General features: G+C 45.0%; 1 protein-coding gene across 5 annotated transcripts in view; it reads left to right on the forward strand.

The window, feature by feature from the left end:
• Positions 1–21,020, forward strand: part of KIF16B (kinesin family member 16B) — a 296,531-nt gene extending 275,511 nt beyond the window's left edge. For all 5 annotated transcript variants that reach the window (XM_045885380.2, XM_064572797.1, XM_054510002.2 and 2 more), the window contains one exon: positions 19,725–21,020. In XM_045885380.2, the coding sequence (XP_045741336.1) occupies positions 19,725–19,883 (159 nt within the window). In that variant the 3' untranslated portion in view covers positions 19,884–21,020. The remainder of the gene's footprint in view (positions 1–19,724) is intronic.
• The last annotated feature ends 5,706 nt before the right edge of the window (positions 21,021–26,726 follow it).

A 26,726-nucleotide genomic window follows, 5' to 3' on the forward strand; every position in this document is an offset into this window, starting at 1 on the left:
ACCTGTATGGCTGACCTTTGAAATTATCTTGAAAAAATACAGATTTTCAGACTTTGTTCCAGTATATTTTGATTCAGCAGAACGAGAGTGGGACCCATGAAAGATGAGAGTGGTAAAGAGGTAGACAGGGAAGGAAAGCCAGATCCCAAAGCCATCTCCATGACTTTGGACCTGATCTTGTGGACAGTGAGGAGCCAGTGGAGTGTTTTAAGTGGAGGACTGGAAGGATGAGTGGGTGGGAGCAGGGGAGATAGGGGGCAGGAAGGGCAATAACCAGGCTGTTGCTGTCTTCCAGTAAGATACAACTGTGGCCTGAAGGACAAGGTGATGGCACTTGGGATGCAGAAAAGTGGGATAGATATACAAGAGGTAGAATCAGCATGGCTTGTCATTCCATTGAATGAGAGCTGAGGGTGGATGCCCAAGACCTGGTCCTTAATCTTCACGGTGAAATCTGATATTAAGTATATTTGTGAATTTTACATTTCTACATGTAACTCATGGTATCGAAATAGTGTTTTGTTTTTTTACCACTTCACTAATTTGGGGTTTGAAAACAGGAGTAATTGGGGTTCTCCAGAGAAACAGAACCAATAGAGAGAGTGAGAGAGAGAGAGAGAGAGAGAGTGTGTGTGGTGTGTGTGTGTGTTTGTAAAGAGATTTATTATAAGGAGTGGCTCACACGATAATAGAGGCTGAGAAATCCCCAGATCTGCAGTTAGCAAGGTGGAGACTGGGGATAGCCAATGGTCTGGTTCCAGTTTGAGCCCAAAGGCCTGAGCACCCCGAGAGCTGATGGTGTAAATTCCATGCAAAAAGCCAGCAGTCTTGAGACCTGCCCAGAGCTGAACTTTTTATTCACTGCCAGCGACAAGAAAAGATCAGTGTTCCAGCTCAGTTCAGCCAGGCTGGAGTTCCTTGAAGGGTCGGGCTTTTTTGGTTCTGTGCAGGCCTTCAACTGATTGACTGATGCTACCTGCATTAGGGAGGACAGACTGCTTTACTCAGTCTATTGAGTCAAATGTTCCTCTCACCCCAAAACACCCTCCCGGACAAACCACAATGTTTGACTAAATATCTGGACAGTCATGTTGAGGCATAAGATCAACTGTGACACATGAAAAGGTGCTCAACATCATTCGGCACCAGGGAAATCCAAATCAAAACCTCAATGAGATACCACCTCACACCAGTCAGAATGGCTAAAGTTAACAAGTCAGGAAATGACAGATGTTGGCGGGGATGCAGAGAAAGGGGAACCCTCCTACACTGTTGGTGGGAATGCAAGCTGGTGCAGCCACTCTGGAAAACTGTATGGAGGTTCCTCAAAAAGTTGAAAATAGAGCTACCCTACAACCTAGCAATTGCACTACTGGGTATTTACCACAGAGATACAAATGTAGGGATCCAAAGGGGTACGTGCAGTCCGATGTTTATAGCCGCAATGTCCACAATAGCCGAATTATGGAAAGAGCCCAGATGTCCATCAACAGATGAATGGATAAAGAAGATGTGGTATATATATATACAGTGGAATTTGCAGCCATCAAAAAAACGAAATCTTGCCATTTGCAACGACATGGATGGAACTAGAGGGTATTATGCTGAGCGAAATAAGTCAATCAGAAAGACATGTATCATATGATCTCACTGATACGAGGAATTCTTAATCTCAGGAAACAAACAGAGGGTTGCTGGAGTGGTGGGGGTGGGAGGGATGGGGTGGCTGGGTGATAGACATTGGTGATGGTATGTGCTATGGTGAGCACTGTGAATTGTGTAAGACTGATGAATCACAGACCTGTACCTCTGAAACAAATAATACATTATATGTTTAAAAAAAAAAAAAAGAAGATAGCAGGATGGGAAAAATGAAGGGGGGGATATCGGAGGGGGAGACGAACCATGAGAGACTATGGACTCTGAGAAACAAACTGAGGGTTCTATAGGAGAGAGGGGTGGGGGGATAGGTTAGCCTGGTGATGGGTATTAAAGAGGGCACGTACTGAATGGAGCACTGGGTGTTATACGCAAACAATGAATCATGGAACACTACCTCAAAAACTAATGATGTAATGTATGGTGACTAACATAACATAATAAAATAAAATTTAAAAAAAAAAGGTTAACTGTGACAGAAGCCATTCTGCTCACCCCAGATACAGGTGCAGTGGTAATTTTACCATTTGTTGGGCTTTTGGTATTCTAATATCAATCCCAACTACAGTCCCACCTCACGTGCCATCCTAGCAGTAAATCAGTAACATCTGTCATCTCTCCACCTCCCTTGCTCATTTACAAGGTGTTTGGGGCTTGACAAATTCCTAACAGAGATTCTCCAACTCTTTCCTGTTTATGAAATAGCATCAGATGAAAGTAACGCAGCACAGCTCAAGATGGCAGGCTTAAGAGCTGTGCACGCTCTGTTTGTGGAGTTCAGTATAGAACATTTTCCATTTCCCTGGTTACTTTTAAAAGCAAAATGAAATGAAGCCTGAACATTTCAGTGCTTAACAGCTGGAGGGTTGTTGCTACTCTCCTGCTAGATACAGCGAGGCATCGCTATTTTTCTTTTATTAAATGTCTCATTGTCTCTGAAACAGAAGTAGATATTACAGTTGGCATGGACCACAGGAGCCTGCAGCAGCAGCTCACTTCTCTGTCGCCCATACCTGGAGCTAGCTTGCCTGCTTGTTCGGAGACAGATGTCAGCTTCAAGTTGCTATTGACCTTATTGTTTACTCTGCTTAAGTAAACATCATTTTAATATTTTCTCATCTGCCACCCCTTACAGCTTACATTCATGCTGTGGCACAACACGGGGGGAGAAGGAAAGGTCTTTTAGGCTGAGCACTTAATTAGCTCCCAGGCCCCAGGGGGAAGCATCAGATAGAAATACAGCTAAAAGTAGGGTAAAGAGTAGCCATACCTGAGATACAGCCATTGATGATCAAAAAAACATTGACCATCTTCTGATGAGGCCCATGTTACTAAAATTGTTTTGGGGGGCGGCGCCTGGGTGGCTCAGTTGGTTAAGCATCTGCCTTCAGCTCGGGTCATGATCTCAGGGTCCTGGGATCGAGCCCCGCGTCGGGCTCCCTGCTCAGCGGGGAGTTTGCTTCTTCTTCTCCCTCTGCCCCTCCCACCCCACTCATGCTCTTTCTCTCTCTCTCTCTCTCAAATAACTAAATAAAATATTTTTTAAAAAATTGTTTTGGAATTAATGACTATTTTGAATCATGTATATGATAGTGACATGTTTGTATTGTTAATTTCTGCTAGTACCCCTGTTTAATCAGGTACCCTTGCTGATGTCTACCCGAGGCTGTTTTTCTTTTCTTTTTTTTAGAGATTTTATTTATTTATTTGACAGAGAGAGACACAGTGAAAGAGGGAACACAAGCAGGGGGAATGGGAGAGGAAGAAGCAGGCTTCCCGCAGAGCAGGGAGCCCGACACAGGGCTCAGTCCCAGGACCCTGGGATCATGACCTGAGCTGAAGGCAGACGCTTAACGACTGAGCCACCCAGGCGCCCCCCAAGGCTCTTTTTCTTTTGCCCCAGTGTATACATCATCCTCGGTGTAAATAAAAGAATGGCTCCACAGTGAGGTTCTTAGTCCCTTCCTGGCACTGTCAGGTGACCACATTGTCATTTAGCGCCCCCTGACTCTGTTGTTTTAAATGCAGTCACCATCTTGTTAAGACTCATTGGAGGAGGAAATTTCTCATACAATGAGGTATTATTATAAAATAAGAGAGTAAACCATGATATAAGATATAGTTACACAGATTTAATTATAGATTATATTATACAGATATAGCTATAGTTATATAGTTATATAGGTATAATATAGAAATAAGGTCTAGATGTATATGGAGATGTCAATTATAGATATAATTCAATACTGTATATAGATATATAGGAGTATTGTAATAGAATAAAAGAAAACTCTGTTCTTGTTGTGAAAACATAAAACACAGGAGTTCCTGGAAATAACGGTAGCCATTCTGGCTCATTGCTGCGGAGCCGCCACAGTCCAGCCCCGTGGATGTTGGCTAAGAGGTGGGGCAAGCTGGGAGCTCGTGGGTAGCTCTTTATCTTCTGAGTGCTCTGGAATCATTTTGACCATGAACTCACTTAGGCCTGTGCGTGAGCCACAGTCACCTCTTAGAGCCTAAGGTGGCAATAAAACTTGCATTTTAAATCCGTTAAAAATGCTTGTTTATCAAACACCACTCCCCCCATTACCCCGCTCCCCAGGGTGGTCAGCAGGCACCACTGAATGAAGGGCTCCCTCTTCACGGCTAAAGCTGGGATCCCCCTTAATCACCACCAACCTCAGCATCCCACAGCTGTTGTGTGTCCCCTTGACTCTCCCGTGATTCTGGCCATGGCCGTGGAGAACAGCCCCACTGTGTGCCGTGGCGCCTCGGGCTCTCTCCCCATTTCTCCCTTCAGGCTGCAGCCCACAGGTTGGACAGAGGTGTGGGGCCTGCAGGTGCCTCCCAAAGTGAGACACAAAATAGGGATAAATGTGCCTGCTTCCCATCCTTAGGGATGACTCAGAAGCACATTCTACATGTTTCTCAGAGGGTCCCCAGCAGGACCGAGTGCTGCCCTGGATAGTAACCTGAGTATGCTCAGCCCTGTACTACCTACCTCCTTTCTCCACTCTCGCTTTCCCACCCCTTTGCCTCTGTGACCAAAAGCATCTGAAAATAATCTCCCTGCATCTCTGCTTTCACAGGATCAAACGGAGGCAGTGCCCAGAGGTAATTGCTGTTGTGGTTGGGCATATATCCCTTCTAAGCATTTTTCCAATGAGAGAGAGAGAGAGAGAGATTTTAAAACTTTTTTTTAAAATCAGTGTCAGTTATGGATATGCTCAAAGAGTTCTACTAGGCTTTTCTGGAAAGCAGTCCTCTGCCTTTGGGCGTACCTTACATTCCCTTTTCCCCAGCAGAACCCTCGCGATACCCTTTGGTATTTTCCTACAGACTAAAATTGCATTCCTGGATTGCTTCTTTCTGATTTTTGTTTCAATGTGAGGTGCTATCTGGTAACATCCCACTGTGGGGGATGTTAACACCCGCCTCCACCCCGCCATCCTTCTAAAACATGTGGGGACACAGCCACCCCTGCTCCACCTGCCCAGCGGGGTGTCAGGACGTATAAGAGCGCAGCTCGTGTCTTTGCTCAGGTTATTATGTATCCATAACTTACCTCAGCTTCAGATACTTGGTCAGTTGTATGAATCTTCTGGAAGCTTCTTGCCTCTTCTAGTCAGAGTGAGCCACAGGTACTCTGGTCTTCCATCTCCGTCATCCTTTGCTCTCTCTTGAACTGTTTCCCCTGCTTCCTGTGCCTCATGTTTTCCTTTCTCAGTTGACTCCCTGATTGTGATGGAGCACGTCTCTAGTTGCTTCCTAAGAGAGCATATGGAAGAGGTAAATTTCTAGAAACATTTCTGAACATGTCCTTCACCCACACACCGGCTGGGTGTATATGTTAGTTGAAAACCATCCTTCAGAATTTCAGGGGGATTGCTTCATTGTCTTCTACCCCCGGTGCTGCTGTGAAGCCGTTCAAAGCCATTTTGATTCTTGGTCCTTTGTGTGTGACATAATACTTCTGTCACCCCTCCTAAAAGCTTGTAGGCCCTTCCTATGTCCCCAGGGTTCTGAGTGTTCATGGTTCCACTTTGGTGAGCAGCCCCTCAGTTCTGCAGGACACTCCACGTGCATTCTCCGTCTCACATCCTTCATTTCTAGGAGATTTTCGAGATGATTTCTCCTCTTATTTCTTTCTGGAATCCCATTTGTTTGTGTTGAACCCCCTGGTCCAGTCCTCCTTGAATTTTCCTGTCTCCTCTGTTTTCCATTTCTTTCTGTCTCTCTCTCTTTCCTATCACCCCCCTGTTCAGTTGGTCCTCCTCCAGAAAGTGTTTGAGAAGCACTGTGCAGTGTGATCCACCTCATTCTTCCTTCCCTTGTTTTAACATTGTGCTTCTTACTTTTGCATCTCCTAGTGGTGTTACAAACCTAAAGGCCTAGCCTCTTACTTCCTGAACTAATCGGTTATATTTATTTCCATTGACTTCTATACAGTTCCTCTTCATACATTCCCTTTGTTGCAACAGCCTGAAAGACATATGCAAAATTCTTGTGCATCTGTGTATTTTAAGAACCATTTTCTCTGTCCAGTCTCTCCTAGTCCTCTGCTCACTGTTTATATCTACATTTGGGAATCATCCTTTCTCTTTTATAAATTTGAATTAGACTTTCTCAAAGATGCTTCAGTTCCCTTAGCTCCATTTATTTAGATTTGTTTTCCAAGAAATTGTGCCTTTTTTTGAGAGCGAGAGGGAGGGGAAAAGAGAGGGGGAGATGGGGGAAGGGGCAGAGGGAGAGGGAGAATCTTAAGCAGGCTCCACCCACCTCCAGCGCAGAGCCCAACTCGGGGCTTGATTCCAGGACCCTGAGATCATGACCTAAGCCGAAATCAAGAGTCAGATACTTAACCAACTGAGCCACCCAGGCGCCCTGTAATATGTGCTTTTCCTAAAGGTGCTCACTGTGGCCTTTGCCAGTGAACCCCTGTACTGTCCATTCACTGCTTTTGAAAACTGTATTTTTATTTTAGAATTCGGGTAGTTACTTTTTTTTCCTTTGACGATCCCTTTTTTTTTTCCCTGTATGTGTCACTTATATGTCATAGCAGTAATGAATTATATGTTGCAGCCCTTTGAAACAATATTTGGGAGAAAGAAATGGGTAAGAACATGAGTTTGTTCCAATTTCGCACAACTTTTTGTCTTCATTGTTTGCCCGTCTAAAGCTCCCATCCATTTTTAGGTAGACTCATTTCTATTCCCAGGAATTCGCTGCAATGCAGTTACATTTACATATATTCATTCCAGGCAACCAAAAAAAAAAAAAAACCCAAACTGAAGACTTTGTCTAATTTGTTTCCTAATTGAGATCACCTGTTTCATATTATTTATAAATAAAATTGGGAAAGTGATGCCAAAATCAGGAAAGCAGTTGTTAATCAGAGTTGAAAATGGCAGTCAGTGACGCCGTCACCTTTTTCTCAGTGGATTTTGTAGCTGACTGGAAGCAAACCCTCAGTGGATTGCAGGGTTTTTATTTCAGAGCTCTGTGGATGAGCAGCAAGAAGACCGTCTGCTCCAACCGTCTCCATAGGCTGGGATATCTGTGCTTTTCGGTATCTGTTGCTGCTGATTCACCTTTTCTTTTCCATTTATAGTGCTTATCTTCCAGTTGCCAAAACTGCCTTTATTTGCAGTTTCTGACTCGAAAGAATCTGGGTATATCCAAGTAATAGCTCAGTCAGTACAAACTGACATTTCTTATTTTGCAAGGCAGTTTCCTCGTGGCAGAAACTGGATGTCAAATTAGCCCAAATGAGCCCATTATTTCTTAGATTAAATGGTCCCATAGTTTTCTCCAAGATCTCCCAGCTAGAACAATTTCCCTTTGATCTGTGAGATCTTCTTTCCACGTTTTGCCAGTCCTCCTTTTTAACTCCTACCACACTGCTTTCAGAGCCTCTCAGCTGAGAACAATCTCGAGCGCTCAAGGTGTTGACGACTCAAAGGCTGGTGCTTACATGGGTTCAGGTTCATTTGGCAGTTACCAGAACCAGACAAGAGGACACAAGGACGCCCTGCTTAATCCACTGCCAAACCAGCAACATTCCCAACTTCTCTTCTGCAGCAACTTCTCAGATTTGAAGAGGTGCCAAGACAGTTTGAAGAGTTTCTCAAGTTTGGCTTTGGAGCCTAAATTAAGATTTGATCGACTTCTTCTCTCTAGTGATTTAGTAAACTTCTCTTGTTCAGAGAGAAGCTACTATATAAATCTGTGAAATTTTGCTGCAAGGAAAGGTCCTAAGGAGAGAAAACCCAGGCTTCTCATTGTTCATTAGGACTTATTAATGTTACCTAATATTCATTGTATCGAGCACCTGACGGAGAGTCTTTTCTGAGCAAAGTGCTGTGCAGGAGGTACATATTTTCAGTGTGTATCTTTATTAATTTAGGTGCTTCAATGTGTGGTTGATATCTGGTGAAGGAATTTTTAAAAATCCACAACTATCCCATCCTTTTTTAGAACTGGGTTATATTGGAGAAGTTTTGGTCTGGCTTTTCTCCCTGCCTTCCCCTTTCCCCAACATAGTCAAACCTCCATCATTATCCCCAGTGAAGGGGATCATTGGTGTGGATAATCCAAATCCCCAGCTAATCCTCTCTGTGGGGTGGGGTCACAGGCCCACCACTCAGGGCCATAGGCTTCATCACACCTGGGGCATGACCATGGCTCCCTCCTGGGACATAGGGCAATGTGTGGACACTGAGGAATAACTCCCAGGGCAGGAGGATAATCTGCAAGACAAATAGTCCCACAGGGATCATCAGGAGCCCCTAGTCCAGGAACAAAAAAGGGGCAGTGGGTCTTCCCTCCTAGGCTCAAGAGCTGACCCTCTGGCCCTGGAATTCAGGGACTCATTGGTATTCGGTGATGGTCCAGTCCAAGGCCAGCCTGAGAAAACTTGCCATCAATATATAAGTGACCTCAGATTAGACATTAAAGGGGAGGATGGTTCTGCTCAACCACGGGCATAGACGGTAAAAAGGAGTAAGACAGTCATTCAGGGTTCCTGAAGCCTCACACTGCATCCAAGTGCTTGGCTCCTACTCGGAGGGAGACCTTGAGAGACCAGTAGTTAATATGCAACTACTCCTTGGTTCTTAAGCTTTTGGGGACCTAATTCTTTGAATTTGAGTTTAAGTACATTATAGCCAAGACGGGTACCATACAGCAAGATTCTTTCCCATTTGAAAGTCTGTCGGTCAAATTGGTCATTTGGCGCAGTCTTTCAGTCTCAGAATGTCAGGAACCTCTTTGAAGGTTTATACAGGGCAAGAAGGAATGAAGAGCTGAGAAACAAAGAGTAGTTCTTTTTTCCCCCCAGATGGCATTTTCCAGAATCTCAGTATCCAAAATGTATCTTAAAATGAGCTTTGGGGGCATCATTAATTTACCTGGTGTAGTCCAGATTTTTAAACTTACGATTACGAGTCCCCATTTTGAAAAACCCATTAACTCTTCCTTACTTTAAAGCAGTTTTTGAGGGGCACCTGGGTGGCTCAGTCGTTAGACGTCTGCCTTCGGCTCAGGTCATGGTCCCAGGGTCCTGGGATTGAGCCCTGCATCGGGTTGCCCCCTCAGTGGGAGCCTGCTTCTCCCTCTCCCACTCCCCCTGCTTGTGTTCCCTCTCTCCTGTCTCTCTCTCTCTGTCAAAAAAAAAAAAAAATTAAAATTAAATAAATAAATAAAGCAGTTTTTGAAATGAAGGGTCTGCCAGTATCTGATATGAGGTGACTTTGGAAAGAAGCCATTCCAGACTTGCTGTCTTCCACTTTCCTTTGAAGGGGAAAACATTAAAGCATTAAATACTTCCACATTTTAAGCTCACGTGTCTCTAAACATCTAAAAGGGAAGAAAATGAATATATCTGCAGATTAACTCTATGAGGACAAGGCTGTGTAGATAATAATGTCACCTACTTAAATGCATGCTGTGAATTGGGCCCTGCCCCGAGCACCTCACAAGCACAGCTCATTTCATCTTCTGATCTAAAAAGGGATATAATCAGATGAAGAAACAGGTGCAGAAGGGTTCAGGGACTTAATCCGGACCCCAGTGCTGTAACGTCCCTGTGCCCAGCGTGGTGGCTGCTGCACGACTGGGTGTCCCGGGATGTGGCTTGCAATGCGAGGTTTGGACTCCAGCAGTCGTGTGGCCCACATGGCCAGCTGAGCCTCCAGGCTGCTCTCCCACCCTCCCGCCCAGATGCTGAGCCAACTGAGTTGCTTTGCCTCTGTGTGGAGCTGTTACCAGTCCCTTAACCCAAATCCAGTAAACAAAAGTCAAAAAACCAGGGCAAACCCTGGAAACTACACTTTTCCCACAGAGTCCATCCTCCCATATTTTGCTTCAGCTGAGTAAGGTTGAAAGTGGGGACTGTCAGACCTTCTGGAAGTGGTTGGCCTGCTCCCTTATAGCTGCCATGCCGTTGCTTGTGGCTCAAGATGCAGCCTCAGCTCCTTCCCTCCGTGAGCCCAAAAGAAGGGCCTGGTATCGACTTGGGTTTTGGAGAAGAGCTCAACCATCTTCACAGTCTGAGCAGATTTAGGGCTTTCTATGTGGCCTTTTTTTGTGGGTCCTCCCCCTCAGCTTGCTAGTCTACCAGGCTGGTCGGTCACGATTACTAAAGCTACGCTCAGTACCCCAAGCAGGAATGCCAACCTGTAAAAATTGAATATCACATGACTTTAAATGCACATTCCTTATAAAATTTTTAAAGCTCACTGGATTTTATTAGAATATGTGAGCCAGACTGAGTATATTAAATTTATGAGTCCAATTGATGCAGTACCATAATAATTCAATACAATATGCTTATGTCATTAAGCTCATAAAGAAGATTCTCTGAATAGCTGTAATGAATAGTTCCGATTCTGTAATCACAGACTAACATTTTCACCCTGATGAATTTTAACTGGGAGCTCTCAGAATTCTCTATAAAATCAAGAAATAAATGCCATATTTCAAATGATGACTACTTATTTCAAGTATTTACTTTAAAACCTAGGATGGATAGAAAAGAAGTACCTGCTAAGACAGAATTATTCATTAGAAATACTAAAGAGGTTGGAAGAGGTTAGCATGAAGTAGAATAGGACTGTAATTTATGGCTAGTCATAAATTATAAATAAAAACCAAAGAGACTTTTCTCCTTTGACTAATTTCATTGACTCCCTCATCTCTTACCTTCTTCCCACACACACAAATTTTGGTTATCTATCACCATGTAATAAACTACCCCAAAACTTAACTTCCTTAAAGCAATTACCATTTTATTGCTTATGATGCTATGGCTCTAGAATTTGGGCAGGGCTCCACTGAGTGGTTCATCTTTTCCAAGTGTCAGGTATCAGGTCAGGCCACTTACATGGCTGCATTCTGATCATGGCGCCACTAAGGACTGGGCCCGGCTGGGGCTCTGGAGCCTGCCAGGTGACTTCTTCACTGTCAGCTTTACCTGCAATGTGTTCTCTTGGTGAAAACAAAGCACAGGCTCCACCCAGAGGGCCTGACAGGATCCAGGGATCAGAGAGAAGAGACACTGCTGGAGCACAATGCAGGACCCCCAATGTGAGTACCAGTAGAGAGCCAATTGAGTGAGCAGTACATTCCAGAAGTGTGTCCCCCACACTGAATGGGCCCCACATATGCATGCATTCCAGTCATGTGGACTCTTGGGGAGACTCCAACAAGTTATGCATCCTCACCATGACGCTTTGCATGCTCTCCCCACTGCCTGGAATAGGCTTCCTTCAAGTATCTTCTGCCAATATTTTCTCCAGTCTGATTCTTACTCATCCCTCACCTCTTGGCATAAATGTCACCAGTTCCCAGAACTAGGCTGGATGGCTTTTCTATGTGCTCCAATAGCATCTCATTCCTGTTTAGAATATATAGCCTTATTTTAATCAGTGCTTTACCTATCCAACTCCCTTGGATGCCTACACATTACTCAGGGCAGGAACTGATCTTATTACTGAATCCTCAGCAGCACTGGCATGTAGAAAGCTCTCAACAAATATTTTTTGGTGCATGCATGAAGTTTCAAGAGAGAAAAGGCAACAAAGAACAAACCTTGTCCAGTCCTTAGAAGACAAGTAGGATTTAGATGAACGATTCTGAACAATGAAAACATGATGCAGGGCATCCCAGGCTCTGTGTCTGTTTTATTCAACATTGGACACCCAGTGCCTGGCCCACTGCTCCTTGTAGAGCAAGTGTGTGGTAACTGTGGTGGATGGATGACTTGCTTGAATCAAACTGTCCTAATTTCATCAGAGTGTGGAGGACATTTAGGGGCATGTCAGGAAAGGAACCCAGTATTTTTGATCCAGTGGAGACAAATTTTAGGATTCCTAAATAGCCAGGGAGAGAGGTGTCAACTAGAATTTATAACAGTTTGAAACCAGGAAGCCTTGAGTGAGTGAATACTGACCCTACTGGGTTGATACATGACCCATGGCCAGTGGTAACCAGACCTCTCTCGGATCTAGAAATATCCCAGCCTGTCCCCATCCTGGCTTGATCTGTCTTCAGAGCCCATCAGTCGACGAATTTTCCAAGTGCTGCAAGGTAAATGAAACCTCTAAGTCTGAGTAGACTGATAATTGTCTTTAAGCTGCTGCCATGGCTACCAATGGCTTCTGGAAAGGAGGAATTCCAGCAAGCTGTCTTCCCTGTTAATATGTCACAGTGGAAAGGTGGATAAGGCCTTACTACATTTTTAAAGCACATTTTAATAATTTCAATAACTTTAGATTATGAAGTATGTTAAAATTTTGTGACATGAAGGGGCTCTACAACAATGAGATGGCTGGGGAAATCAGGAGGCTGGGCGGTACATGGCCATGAAGTACGCGGCAGGCTGCGGTTACAATCATGAGCCTGTATGACTGTATTATACAGGCTCAAATGTAGACCTGTATTATAGAGTCTTATGTTTTAGAATATAGACTATTCTAGAGTCTACAATAATAGACTATAAGCCCTAGTAAAGCAAGCTTTTTAGCAACCTAAAATAGTCATTACTTTATCCCCCTGGTAATTAAAATAGAAGGAAAGGAGCCAAAAAAATAAGGTAAGGTCTTTTGAATGCTTCTGAGGCCCTACTCTCATTCCTGTGTGTTCTCTACACATACACACACACACACACAGTGGCAAATTCTGAGGGCCCCTGTGAGCATGGGCTCAAAAGAGAAGGGCTGCGTTTACATTTACTCCTTACATTTCCAGCTTAAGGGATTATACCTTGTGAATTATATTAGGCCATCTGACTTTCTCCTGAATTTGAAGAGCCAGTCATTTGTCATCCTCTGTGGTCTGTTGATGTGGGCTGAGTCACTGCCTCTTGGGGTCTCAGTTTCCTCATCTGCAAACAGGATATGCATACCTTGTTTTCCTCCTCCTCAGCATGTCATAGGGGTCACGTGAGCTCATGAACTGGGAAGTGCTTTGTACAGAGTGCCTGCAGACCCAAATCCAGGTTCAGGGTCCTCCTCGTTCCCCTTCAAGTCCTGCTCTTCCCCACACAGAGCCCTGCACATGCCTACCTGGCTCCCTTGTTCACACTGTTTGCCGAACGTGGATGCCACTCCGTCTTCCCTCCTTTCTAGACCCCAGACCTCAAAGGAAATGGCTGCAAGATGGCAGGGGCTGCACTATTTAGCTTCCTGCTCATCTCCCAGGTTTTTGCCTGGATGGACTGTAGAGCACATGGTCAGTCCCAATGACCCGATGAGCATTTCATCCAGAAGCTCCAGACTTGAAAAGAACAGCCCAGCAGAGGCTGTCTTAAGGCCAGTTTTTAGTTAGGTTGTTCCAGTAATTTAAGTACTTTCCTTTCAGCTAGAGCGGAGACTGAAATTGTATTGTAGGTCACACGTGAATCATGTTAACAGAATGACCTTCATCAAGAATGAAATAAAAATGAAAATAGCGTGTAGCAGCACATTATATTTTCAATTTTTTCTTCCCCATGCAGTGTATTGATTGAGGTACCAGGCTAAAGCTTTAAAATAATTGACTAAATTCTTGCTGAATTGCGCTGTATTGCTGTAGGGAGTGTGTTTCACCTTTCAGAACTCATTAACACAGCCAATAGACCATATTAGCCTGTGTTTTGGTTCAAAAGATTAATAATGTTTAGTTGTTTTGAAATGGTGTTGGAATTTTGAAGATTGGCCCGTGTGTATATCAGGGTTTGGGGCAGGAACTTTCCAGGTTAACCGTTGGCTGGGGATGTACCACGAGGATGCACTGACCCATCTGAAATGTTATTCACTAAAGCCTCCCTAGATGGACCTTTTCCTAATAGTGAGGTGCCCTGGGCAGATCTTGATCTGACTACAGACCAGCCCCCCAGGAGCTTGGAGATGGAAGGTTTCCTCTGACTTGGACTAGTGCCTGCCACCTGCCTACCAGTGCATCAGAGGTCATTGTTAGTTAACTTGTTTGCAAACAGTAGAAAATTACTGTGGCCATTGTCAATGAATGGGATTGGCAAGACCAAAGGCTCTTCCGCAGCTGGCCCTCTCTTAGAGTTCCCTGAATTTCTTACACTTGAAAATGCCCTTGGGCAGTGGCTCTGCAATCTGGAAGAGATCGATTCCAGCAGACTCCAAGTGATATCTTCATTAGCTCTTTGGCTGTGGGGGTGCCTACCCCAGAATATGAACGGGAAAAGTTCACCAGTCCTCTGCCCTCAGTCAGCCCTGATAACCAATCCCTAAAGGAGGGAAAGATATTTTTTCAGAAGGGAATCTGAGTGCTGTTTGGGAAGGAAAAAGGAAGCAGGGCAGTTAAAAAATGGCCCAGTGCCCACCAAGGCTCTAAGGAAGATAGGACGGAAGCATGGGCACAACTACATTGGACTCTGTATAGATGAGTGTAAGCCTCACAGCAAGTGTTTTTCCCATTCCCGTGTTTGTAAGGAACATTAACTCTAGAGAACCCAGAGCCCCTGGTCTCTGTGAGAGCAGCCTCAGGCCTGGGAAAAGCAGCATATCTGGCTCAGTGTAGATGGCCTTGCCCAGCGAGAGATGGCAGTGCTCAGGAGATGGGGGGCCCAACAGGAAAATAGGGGATGGTAGACTCTGGACGGCAGGCTGGTGACTGAGACCCAGCCTCTGGGGCTGGAAGATGTGGATGTGCATTCTGGCACTCCCACCTCTATGCTCTGTGACCTTCAGGGCATGACTTAAGCCTCCTGGTCCTCAGTTTCTACATCTAGAAGATGGGCATAGTCATGGTCCCTACTTTGAAGTTGTAATTGAATGAGATATACCATGAAAAGTTCTCACTGTGCCTGGAACACTTCAGGCTCCTGATAAGTGGTTCTCTATGGCAGCTGGTCAGCGTGTTGTGTGCATGTGGGAGACAATCCTCAGGAAATATGTGGAAGGGTCTTGGCAGGTATGATTTGAAGAAAAGGACCACTTTGGAAAGAAGAGATCAGGAGCCTGGTGTGGGTGTCTCTGACAAGCTGTATGTCCCTCGTTCTTCCTGTGGTCTTTTGGCCTCCTCTTGAAAAGCTCCTGGTCCCTTACAGGATTTTGTCTTGTTTGGGGGTGGGGCACATGCCTGTTTAATGCTTTGTTTGGAACAGACCCAGGCAGTCCCATCTCTCCTGGTTACTTCTACCCCCTGCTCACTGCCCCCTACATGGACTAACTTTAAAAAAACAGTAAGATATGCCTGTAGACTGTAGAAGAAAGGCACTTTCTGGAATCAAGGTTCTCTTCAGTACTGAAATACGCCTTCAAGATCAGCCATCTAAACTTGATTTCCTGCAAGTATTGATAAGAAAATACCTTATACTTTAGTGCTGGTCCAAGTAGCAAAAAGTAAATTACATAGATAAATGTCTCATCTATTTTTCATTCTTAAATCTTTTTTTTTTTTAATGCCAAATGGATAAATGACTCCCAGAGCTTAGTCTCCAATGTTGTTTTGCTGTTTCCTTCTCTCCCCTGTGTCTTCTGTGCTCCCTCCATCACAACCCTTCCTCTGTCGCCCTCCCCCAGCCAGCCCCTCCAACTCTATGTGGCCCCCCGCCCTTTCCCACCCTCACTCATACTCAGACTCTCAGAGCCCAGACCCCTTCTCACTCTGTACTGTGGGTTTGCAATCTTATTGAAAAAGGATTTGGCTTGATCGGACTTTCATCCTCCATCTACCCTGGGCGAGGCAGGGCTGAAATGTTGCACAGCCGCAGGGGTTGCAACTGCCCGTTCGCAGTGGCCCCGATCGGAGCGTTTAATGAAGCCAAGACTTGGGTGAGACACCCACGACCAGGGTGGGCAAGGCTTGCTGGCCTTCTGCGGTCCCTGACAGCCACAGAGATTTAAATATGCCTGGTTTTTGTTTCTTTTCTTTCTTTTTTTAATGGAGAAAATGCCATGTGAAAGAAACAGAAATTGGAGATTGGATTTCACAAATCCTTCTCCTTCTTTGCCCTTCTGACCCTGATAAGCCACTTAAACTCCTAATGTCCTTCAATTTTTGTAATGCTTTTTTATAAAATGAAATGCCCTGGGGATGCAGCGTGGCTCTCCTGGACTTATTTTGCGCATACCGGGAAGGGCTAGACAATAAAAAGGGGATCGCTTTGAAAGGAAGAACTTTCATTTTCTCCCCTCAGCCACAGATGCTGTAGAAAACATTGTGAGCACAAGCAACAAAAATGACTAATATAAATATCTGTGTCTTTAAATATGTATTTTACATATAATTATAACGTATCTATATTAAATAGATATATAGTAGAGTTCTAGCTCACTGGCTGATCTTGGCCTGAGCCTAAAATCCTACAGGGGAACCGCTTTACTGGAGAGACCTATAAACTTGATTCACCGGACACCACTGAGTGGAGGCACATTTTGTCCCTGAAGAAGAGCTCAGACAGAAGAAGCAAACTAGTCACTGCTGCGTGCCTCTCTGTGAAAGGCAGCCAGTGGGCATGTTCACATGTGGAATACTACACAGCCGTGACAATGAACACACTGTAACTATACCCAACAGGGTGTATGAGTCTCACAAACATTGTGGTAAAGCCCAGCAGCCAGACACGAAAGACAGTGTCCTGTGTGATTCCATTAATGTGAGCTTCAAAAACTGGCAAAACTAATCTATGGTGGGAGAAGCCATGATAGCCTTGTCCTTGGGGAAAGGATTGTGAGGGAGAATGAGGAGGGCTGCCTGGGTACTAGCAGTATTGTCTTGTTTTTATCTCGGTGCTGATCACACAAGGATGTCCACCTTTTGAAACTTCACCAGGCTGTGCATGTGTGCTGTTTTCTCTGTGTACACCTCAATTTTTTAAAGATGAACTCCTCAGAATTAGTCATCGGGGTTCCTTCCAAGCAACTTTTCCCAAGTTCAGCAGTGTGTCAGGTGTGGTGGGGGTTCCAAAGACGAATGAGCTGCTGCCTGTGACCTCAAGAACCTTCTGGAAGTTTAGTTCTGTCTTCTGTCCCCAGCCCTACACCTAGTCCCTGGGTTTTGTCATTTGCCAGAAGTTTGGCCAGCCCACTGCCAGCATGTGGCTCTGGACACAGCACCAAGCCTACCATGCCTCACTCAGATACCTCTGAGCACCTGAAGCTCAATGCAGAGAATACAATCAAAGCATATCTTTGGCCAAGGAAGCAGTCTATGGAAAGGGAGCCCAGGCTGCCTGATCCTGCCAAGCAGAGGTTGGTTTTGCAATGTAAAAACTCTCCTGTAATGTTTGCAATTCACTGAATGAGATCTTTCTGTCTCGAGTTTCCATGGAGACATGCTAGTGAGTTCATTTAAAGAAAAAGGCACTACCTGCACCTAGTTTACTGTTCTCTTGATGGTGGTATCCTGGCAGGGAAGGGCTCTCCAGTACTTTCTCTTTTTCTTTTATTTATATTTTTAACTTTCACTTTTCATTGTACCCTTTGGGCTCTAGTGGCCCTTTAAAGCCACCCACCCCCACCTCGTGAACTAATGATAACAGATGTTGGTACCCGGATGTGAATACCTTCCGTTCTGTCGTTCTGTCGGAACTCATCTTGAAGGCAAGTTGGTTGTGAGCATTAAATGCAGCCTGTGGGAGACCTTCAGCCGGGGGGCCGCTCCAGAGGTGACGGCCGCCTGGCTCTGTGCATGCTTTAGACTGTGAGAGAGTTGCAGCCCCACCCTCCAGGTCTGTTGCTCTTCGCAGCTTCCCTTCCCCCAGGAAAGTTAAAGTCTGGTTCCCCTTTGCCTCTGATGCAAATAAGTCCTGGTGTAAGATCTTAATTTTCAGCAATTGGTTTTGGCACCTTCTTGCCTCCCCCTGATTGCTCTTTCAAGCTCCTTTCCTGAGAGATTACTGTGAGGCCAGTAAGTTAGGTATATTGAATAAAAAAGACAGAGTCTGAGTTAAAACCCTTGTTTTTAAGTCCCCGCCCCTGATTAGTAGCCGTGCTCACTTCTGCAACAGGGTCCTCACCTGAAAATGTGTTTGACAGTAATAAAAGCAGGTAATTCCAGGCAGAGTACGATGACAGCATAAAATTAGGTGAGTTCAGAAATTTGGGGGCATGGTGCAAGGTTTTGTTCTCGTGCTTTGGGGATGGCTTCACACGGGTATGGGTGTGTCAGGACTCATCAGATTATCCATTTGAGGAATGTGCAATGACTACATCAGCAAGAAATGAGAAGATTTTTAGAAACCATAAATTACTATACAAGTGTTAATGATTAATAATCCTCATTATTATGCTTAAGAAAACAGCAGATGAATTTTCCTCCAGCAGAGTGTCTTGTTTCAGAAGTAAATTTCAGGTTGGCAATTCAGAGAGGAGGCCGAATTCCACTTCTCTGGGCCAGGGTTTCTCCGTCGTGGCACAATGACCCTGGGAACGTAGTAATGCTGGCGTGCGGGCTGTCCTGTGCATCATAGGATGCACCTGGATGCACCCCCCCTCCCTAGAGGGACAGTCAACTGAAAACGTCTCCAGACACTGCTGGACATCTTCTCTGGGGCAAATCACCCGTGCTTGGGAACCCCTCCTTCTAAGGCCTCAGCCATGTTTTACAGACAAATTTCTTTGTTACTCAAAGTCTGTAATTATTATGTTCAATTTCAAGGTTTGTGATAGGATTGTTTATATTTTTGAAACAAGCTGAGACTGTAATAAAGATTTAGGCTTACCCACCCCACCCCCTGCATTTGGTCCCATTCTGTTATAAATAACATTTGCCTGACCTGAAATATTTTAACTATTTTTGTGTGTCCTGTTTTCTTTAATACATCCTGCCAGCAGCCGTGTCTGATTCCATCCCCAGCATCTCGGATCCTTGCCCCAGACATGCTTTGCTTGCAGGTGCCAGAGAAAGCAGCGAATGCTGTGACACACCGCGTGCAGCGGGGGTGGGGGTGGGGGGCGGGCAGTGCAGGGGGTTCAGAGCAGTTAATCTTAGTAAGAATCTCTTTGCGTTGATTGATTATAGGCTTTGCAAAATGATTTGTAAATATTAGTACTTGGAACTGACCCGCTTGTCCCCAGTATTTCTTTTTCCTTTAGTTTATAAGAAGGATCCAAAGCAGACAGTGATGGTACCATTTAGAAATGCTAGTCAGCAGCACATTTAGCATTGTACAGATGGCTGGCCTTTTTTTTAATCAGCTTTCTATTTAATAAGTAAGTTGAGGGAAAAAAATAAGCAAGTTGGAGGGAAACGACTTGTTAAAAAATAGGATCTTAACTAGTGCCACTGTTGCCGTAAAGCAGACCCCTTCCCCACCCCCCACCCCCGTGCCTGGCACCGCATTGGCATTTCTTTGGGCATCGTCTGCAGGTGGACCCGAGGCCGTGTTACTCTGAGTCCCAGAAAAGTCACCTGCCTCATGGAGGTGGTGGCAGCCTTCCCTTGGGTGGGTCTGGTGACAGCAAGGCCACACACATTCCCATGTGCTGTTTCTAATGACAGCAACAGCTCTTTCAAAGTGGGTGGCGAGTTGTTTTCTGGAATTTCTCCTCTCCTTGACTCCACCCAACGACATCTAACCCATGTTTTGGCTCTTGTCTCTTCCTCAGAAATACCTCAGGGACTTTTTCAGCGTGATGCTCCAATCCGCGACGTCCCCCCTGCACATCAACAAGGTGGGGCTGACCCTTTCCAAACACACCATCTGTGAGTTCTCGCCGTTCTTCAAGAAGGGAGTCTTTGACTACAGCAGCCACGGGACGGGGTAGAGCTGGGGGTGGGGGGGATGGAGGAACCACCAATGCAGTGCCTTCTCGTCGAAGGGGCCCTCCCGGCGCAGGGCGGCCTCCCACACTTGGTCCGAGCCCACCTCCTCCGGTGGCACCCAGGCCGCCTCGCCAGGGCCTACTGAGTTCCTGAACCTGGGACTGGCATGGTTCGCTTTGCTGACGGGGACCCCGACGGGCAGCTATTGCTGGCCCATTGCCGTTGAATGTGGCCTTTTCCCCATAGTGCTTCCTTCTCGTCACAGCGGAGTCTGCCCCAGGATGGACGTGGCTGGGTTGTCTCAGGCTCTCTGAGCCCCGCCGGCCCAGGACCTCCCCAAGTGAGCGGGCGGCTCACCAGACCTCCCTTAAATGACTGTCATCTGGTTTCCTCTTCCACCAAAATATATATCTTATTTTTTTATATTCCTCCCATGTGGCTGGCTATATCCCAAGAGAAGCATTTTAAATGATTTCATTGTATTTTTTTTTTCTTTTTCCCTCATTTGAGTCAGAACTTTTGTACAATACCTAACCACCGATGTTTACACAGAATTTCATATTCTGCAAAAGGGAATTTTGGTCCAGTCATGCCTGGAATCTTCCATGCTTGACAAATTGGATGTAGGTGACATCACTTAAGACTTCTATAAATCCATACAAATAGGATATTTGTTTAATCTTGAATATTTGAGGAAATTTCCCAAATGTAAATGGCTACTGTGCATTCTTGAGCTTTCTCCGCTAAGCACAAAACAAGCGCATAGCTGAATGCCTATTTTTAAATTTTTTTTTTTCACATTTTTTGTTACAGAATCTACTGGATCTTTGGCTGAAAGACTAGAATTTACAGTAGTTTATTAATGAGCCCTTAAATTACTCAGGACTTCATGTAGCATTGCACATCTATGTACAGTAAGACTGCTTTGTTTTACTAAAGAGAAAAATGGGAGTAGACAAAATATAAATGTCATATATGGAAATGTATATAATTCTGTCTATGGATTTATATATGTACACACGCCTGTACCATAGTTGTATCAAAATATATAATCGTTCACACCAAATTTATTAAAGGTATTTGCTTTTTCAAAATTTAAATTGAGCTGCTATCAATATTAAATGAAATTATAGAATCTATCCTGTAGCTCAGTTTATTTTAAGTTTGCGACATGATCATCGCTACTGGTCTGTTTAAAAATTTATCTAATGTGTTTGGAAAGATCCGTAATGTATAATTTAGCATTTGTGTTGCAGGAGATGCCTTCGGAGTAACATTTGAAGGCACAGATGAATGGGGTAACAAAACATGTTTGCCTTTAGTCTTCTAGAATATGCCTGTGCAACTAAGCTCTCCAATCTGAAAAATATGTTTAAAGATGCAATTATCCCAATAAGGGGGAAAACTATTATTACACTAATTAGGTGTCATAGTTTAACATGAAAAAAATGACGACTTTAAAAAATTGCTACAGAAAGACTTGCTTTTGTCTGCAGCGGTGATTACAGGCATAGGTTTAGAGGCAATCACCACCCGAGAATTTAAACGTAGAGATTAAAGGATAAAAGCTGGGAGATAATAATTAACCAGAGGTCATTTATTTAGAAGGAGTCACAACACTACGGATTGTCCCTCATTTGCTGAGTAAACCAAATGGCTTTCTTCAGCGGACCAGATAATCTGTCCCCTGCCCTTTTTGACCTGTATGCGAGGCCAGGCTCGCATTTCACTGAAATGACACAGGATACAGTAATAACGTGGCGAGAGTAAACAGACCTGTGTTTGTAAGAAGTGCGGGAACCAGGAGACCCTTTGATTCCAGTCCTCATCTTAATTTAAGTACTCGGTGTTGAGCTTGCAGTTCAAGCACTAGCTGGCTCCGGCTAAAGCCAGCTGTGGCGGAAGTGGGTCATTTCACCTCCCTGAGCCTCAGCCTCCCCGTCTGAAAACCAAGCTGTTGCACAGGATGATCTCTAGGTCCCATTCTAGCCGTGCTCACGAGCAGGGGAGTAGCTGCTCCTGGTGGGTGGACCAGGGCAGCCCCTGGTGTGTGGACGTGAACTACAAACTTCTAATCAGGCTCAAAGGCAGCCTGACCTAAATACAACATGAGGGAGTGTTGAAAAGCCAATGAGAAGTCTCACCTAAACAAATAATGGAATCCCTTTCTGGAGCGAAGACAAAACAGACGTCAGAGTCAGCATGAGAAACTTGAAGCTTTGTTAATTTAGACTGATGCAAAGGAGTAAAAGACAATTAGCAAATGCATATTATATTACTTCAAGTGCATCAAATAAAGTAATGCTAAGATGACCGTTTTAGGCAAGTCAGATAGAGGTGCCATCAATGTATACATATTTTTGTAGCCAGTTGGACAAATCTAAGGAACTTAGAATTTATTTGAGCTCTTTTAGCATGTCCTAGGTCTTGCTTCCACAATAAAATATGTGCACCAAACCTGTTTATAATCACAAGTAGTACAGGCACCTTCAGCCTGGATCCCGCCCAGGCCTTGCTATTTTGATTAATTTGGGCATCTGAATAGGGAGTAACCAAGGCATGCTGGCCCCCTAAAGATGGACATCTAGAAGATTCTCTGGCCCATAATGTGGAGATGCTTTGAAGATTCATGAAGGGGGTACCCAGGCCCCAGGGCCACTTCTATTTACATTTTATGTAGAAAGATTCAGTTCTGCTCAATTTGGCCCTGTTTACCCACTCAGTGTTCTAGATTGCATACGTGGAGTCTGGGCAGAAGCAACCAGAAGTTTCACAGCTTAGAGCATCTGTGAACTCCAGATGTGTAGCTGCTGCAAGGCCGCGGTCTCCAGCCTCAGAGCTAGGGCACTTTGGTTGTTCTGGGTCAAGTTTCAAAGATGAGACTCGGATCCCTCTCCACCAGTGCACAGTCCCATGCATGCCCCATCACTTCCTCCAACAGGCTCTCAGAGATGGAGAGCAGTGTTCTGTTGTCATGTGGCTCATTATTACTTATGCTGAGCCTACCACAAGACAAGCCTCATTTCCTTAGAGGGAACATGGGTATCAATCAAGACAGTCATGAGAAAATATTCAGATCCCGCTTTCCAATCAGTAGTGTTGAAAAGAGGTTTTTAATACACTCCTTCACAAATACCTAAAATGATGCCTTGAGGTATCATTAGTCCAGAGTTGAACATTTCTGCCACATGAGGCCCTTGTCTTCCCATATTCTTACACACGTGTGCAAGAGTAGTTCAGATTGGACTTTGTTACTGGATAAGTATTTTGTTTTGTTTTTCATTTTGGATAGGACGAGTAAAGAAATTTAGGCAAAATAATTCTATGGCAAAATCAACTGCTTCAGTTTTATTTAAATGAATCATGACAGGTGATCTTTGTTTTGGGAAAACTGATTAAAGACCATTAATCCAAGGGCACTCATTCTTGGCAAATTAAGCCTTGTCAATCCCTCCTTTTAATGGCAGAGCTCTTTCCACAAGCAAGAAGAGGACCTGGTTATTGACTTTTTTGCTTCTGTTTAGAGTGTTTTTTCTGATGATAATTACATGGGTGATGATTCTGTGGTGCTGAAATTTTTAATGTTGCACAATACACAGAATTATTTCCGAGTTGAAACAAATCCAGCATTTGTTATAAATTTCTAAAACATCATATTTCAAATTGATCCTACAGTGGTACCTGGGAGTAATTGGGGGCCATGTTGGTGTTGGCCCGGCTGTTACCTTCAGAAGCCTTCTTCATTTTGGCAGCCCAGTAGAACCCTGTTACATTTTGAAATGGTAGGAGAGACAAAGAGACGGTTGGCTGAACTGAAGGGGTTCAAGGATAGGAGTTCATCCTTGTTTACTGCAAATAGCAATTCGCATCACTGTAGAATTCTGCACGCTAGGCTCTGGCACTGTCTCCTGAGGTTACCCCATGCCTTTCTAGAAAGTTCTCTCTTTTGTGTATCTCTTGGAAAATGACTAGAAAACGTTCTTTCTTTGACTATGCCCATTTGGTACCCCTTCATTTGAACATTAAATAATGAAGTTTTTTTTTTTTTTCCTCTGAGGGTTACCTCTCCAAAAACTGATTCTTCTATGGGAATTTGAGGTTCATCAATTTGATTTTGCTCCTTCTCCGTTGCTGGAAAGGCAGAATCTTCCCCATTCAGGGAGAGAGAAATAAATGTGTTTGCAAAAAGATACACAAGCCATCTCTCTTTACGCATTGAAAATGGAAAATGCACAAGGTACAAAATTGGCAATGCGTAGAGGGAAATGCATCAGCAGAAGGCAAAAACCCCATCGGGTCAGCGTACAAAGCTGTTTGGTACCATTAAGGCAGGTCACCAGAGAGAGAAAAACCTTTCTCTAGAATTTAAGACTGGGGGGGAAAATGTGAAAAATACGGCTAAATATCTTCACTGCTTGAAAGCAGTTGTTTTCCTCAAAGTGTCACGAATCCTTATGCGCAGTTAATATTTGCAGAAGTGTTTCCAGTAGCACTTAATGTTGTGCCTGAGAGCTTCTCACTAAATTACAGCCTGAGGGTCTGCTATTCCTGAGTCTCCTTCTTCCTTCTCAGTCACGCGGAAGGAAGGGAAGGAGGAAGGAAGGGAGGAAGATGGCAGCTGCTTTTCCAGAGCTGCCAGGGAATCTCTTAGAGAATCGCAGCAAACAATCATATCAGTTTGTGGTGATTAAGAGCTTTTTTTAATATTTGCACTTTTGTTGATTCCAAATTCTGTTAGCTCTTCTCCTGAAAACAAGCTAGAAACCACGGGGGAAGGGGCTGCCATTATAAATGACTCTTTTTTGTATGGTGTTTTAAGCCCTGATTTTAATGAATGTAATAAGTAAAGTTGATTCACAGTGGGTGCAGTTCTTTGGTTGCAGAGTAATATTAAACACTGGCTGTTTATCCTTTAAAAGCAGATGGGGAAGGTCATGTTTACGTGAGGAGGATTGTCTTTGCCTTCTGGTACAAGGGCAGCAGCCCGAGTGTACCCACGTGTAGCTGCTTTTCGTACAGAGCGCGTGGCCAGAAAGTGCGGTGCTCCCCTCGGGGTCTGAGGTGCAGAGTGTTCTGGGGTGGCGCATGCATCTGAAGAGCTTGCTGTCCACTGGGCTCGCTCTCTGTCACACGTATGTGCTGTCTGATCAGGAAACCGGTACCAGCTGGCCCTGCCCCACGGCACACACCTCCGCCTGGACCCACCTCATTCACTCCCTGTGTAAGCCATTCCTCTCCGCGCCTCGCATACCCCACTGGCCCCTCTCTTGCTCTGTACCCCTTGAGGGCTGGGTGGAAGGATGGGCAAGCACAGTAAGCCTTAGAAAGTTCATAAAGTTGCCCTACTTGGAGCCATCTGTGTACGTGCCACGGCCACCGTCCCAGCCCCTTCCTGCCATGGGGACGGTGAAGGATCAGACCAAACTGCAGCCATTTCTGTGATTCCACTGGCCACGTGCTAAGTGTCGAGTTCTTAGCTGAGAGAGAACATGGCACAGAGAATGGCGACCAAACTGGCCGTGTTCTGCTCATCCCTGGTTGTTAGAGAATCGGCCTGCTCATCATTGGCACCGCACGTGTCACCAGTCATTCAACACATACTCATGAGCATCTTCCACAGCCTAGCACGGGACTGGGCCCCCCACACGAGGGTAAGCAGCACGGCCAAGGGCCTGCCCTCAAGGGGCTCTCACTCCGCTCAGCAACTGACCAGAGCTTGCATGACCACGTGCCAGCAAAGCCTGATAAATGTCATGGAGCAAGAGGAGACGGTGCTAGGAGAGAACATACTAGACAAGTGATCTCATCTCGGGGGCTCTGCAATTTCCCCGAGCTAACACCTGAGCAATGAGGAGAAATGAGTGCCAAGGAGGCAGAGAGTTTGCTCCAAATTGAGGAAAGTGTGTGCAAGAGGGAAAACACTCATCATCGCTGTCACATAAGGGAACATCCGGGACAGTGACAGATTGGAGAGAAAGAGGCCAGAGGAGAGGGCACCTGAGAGGTTGCTGGCTGAAATTTTGTAAATGAGATCACGTTTCCCATCAGCTACCACTATTTTGGAAGGATATTCCCTGGGAGGAAGAACATGTAGCAACTAGGGCTCATCCTTTAAAATCATATGTAAAGAGAAACAAACTTCCTGATTAAACGTTAACAACCAAGGGACAAGATCCGGGTGCAAGTTCTGTCCTGTGCCATCTCGAGGCTGGCAATTCTGCTCTTAGAATGTTGACTGTTGGTATATTTCAGGTTCTGAGATTTCAGGGGCTCTTGCCTTAGAGAAGCATGATCTCCCCCGAGCCTCAGATGTCTTGCTGGGGTGTGTCCAAACCCCCATACCACAGTAGCCAGCAAACCCAAGTAAAGTTCATGTCTTGTCTTTGGGCTGCTACTTAATCCTTGCTTTGTAAACAGAAGAATAGGGAGCCCCATGCAGACACAGCTGTCAAGAAACCATGAGCTAGTTGTGGGGTTTGGTTTATGATTTAGACCAGCAATGGCACAGGGACACTGTATCCTCCTTAAGGCTGGGGTGCCATGACCTGCAGCCCCACGTGGACCTCAAGTCGTCTGTCTACCTTCTGAGCCCGAGTACAATCATCCCAGCCTCCCCCTATAAGAGAAAAGATTGTTTTCAGATTAAACTAACAGCATATAACCCATCCTTTGGATGTACAGAGAAGCCTCTTGGCTGGCATAGAAAGCAAAACATCTCTCAGCTAGTCTGAGACTGTGGTTCAATGAAGCAGGTCAGTTTCTGTGGATCAGGTGGCTCGGAGGCTGACATCCCTAACCCAGGGTCTCCAGAAACTTTCAGCCTGGTCCACTTTGTATGAATTTGG

The sequence above is a fragment of the Mirounga angustirostris genome, unplaced genomic scaffold, assembly GCF_029215605.1.
Source record: "Mirounga angustirostris isolate CCGP_5_RB_7025 unplaced genomic scaffold, mMirAng1.0.hap1 SCAF_10, whole genome shotgun sequence".
NCBI lineage: Eukaryota > Metazoa > Chordata > Mammalia > Carnivora > Phocidae > Mirounga > Mirounga angustirostris.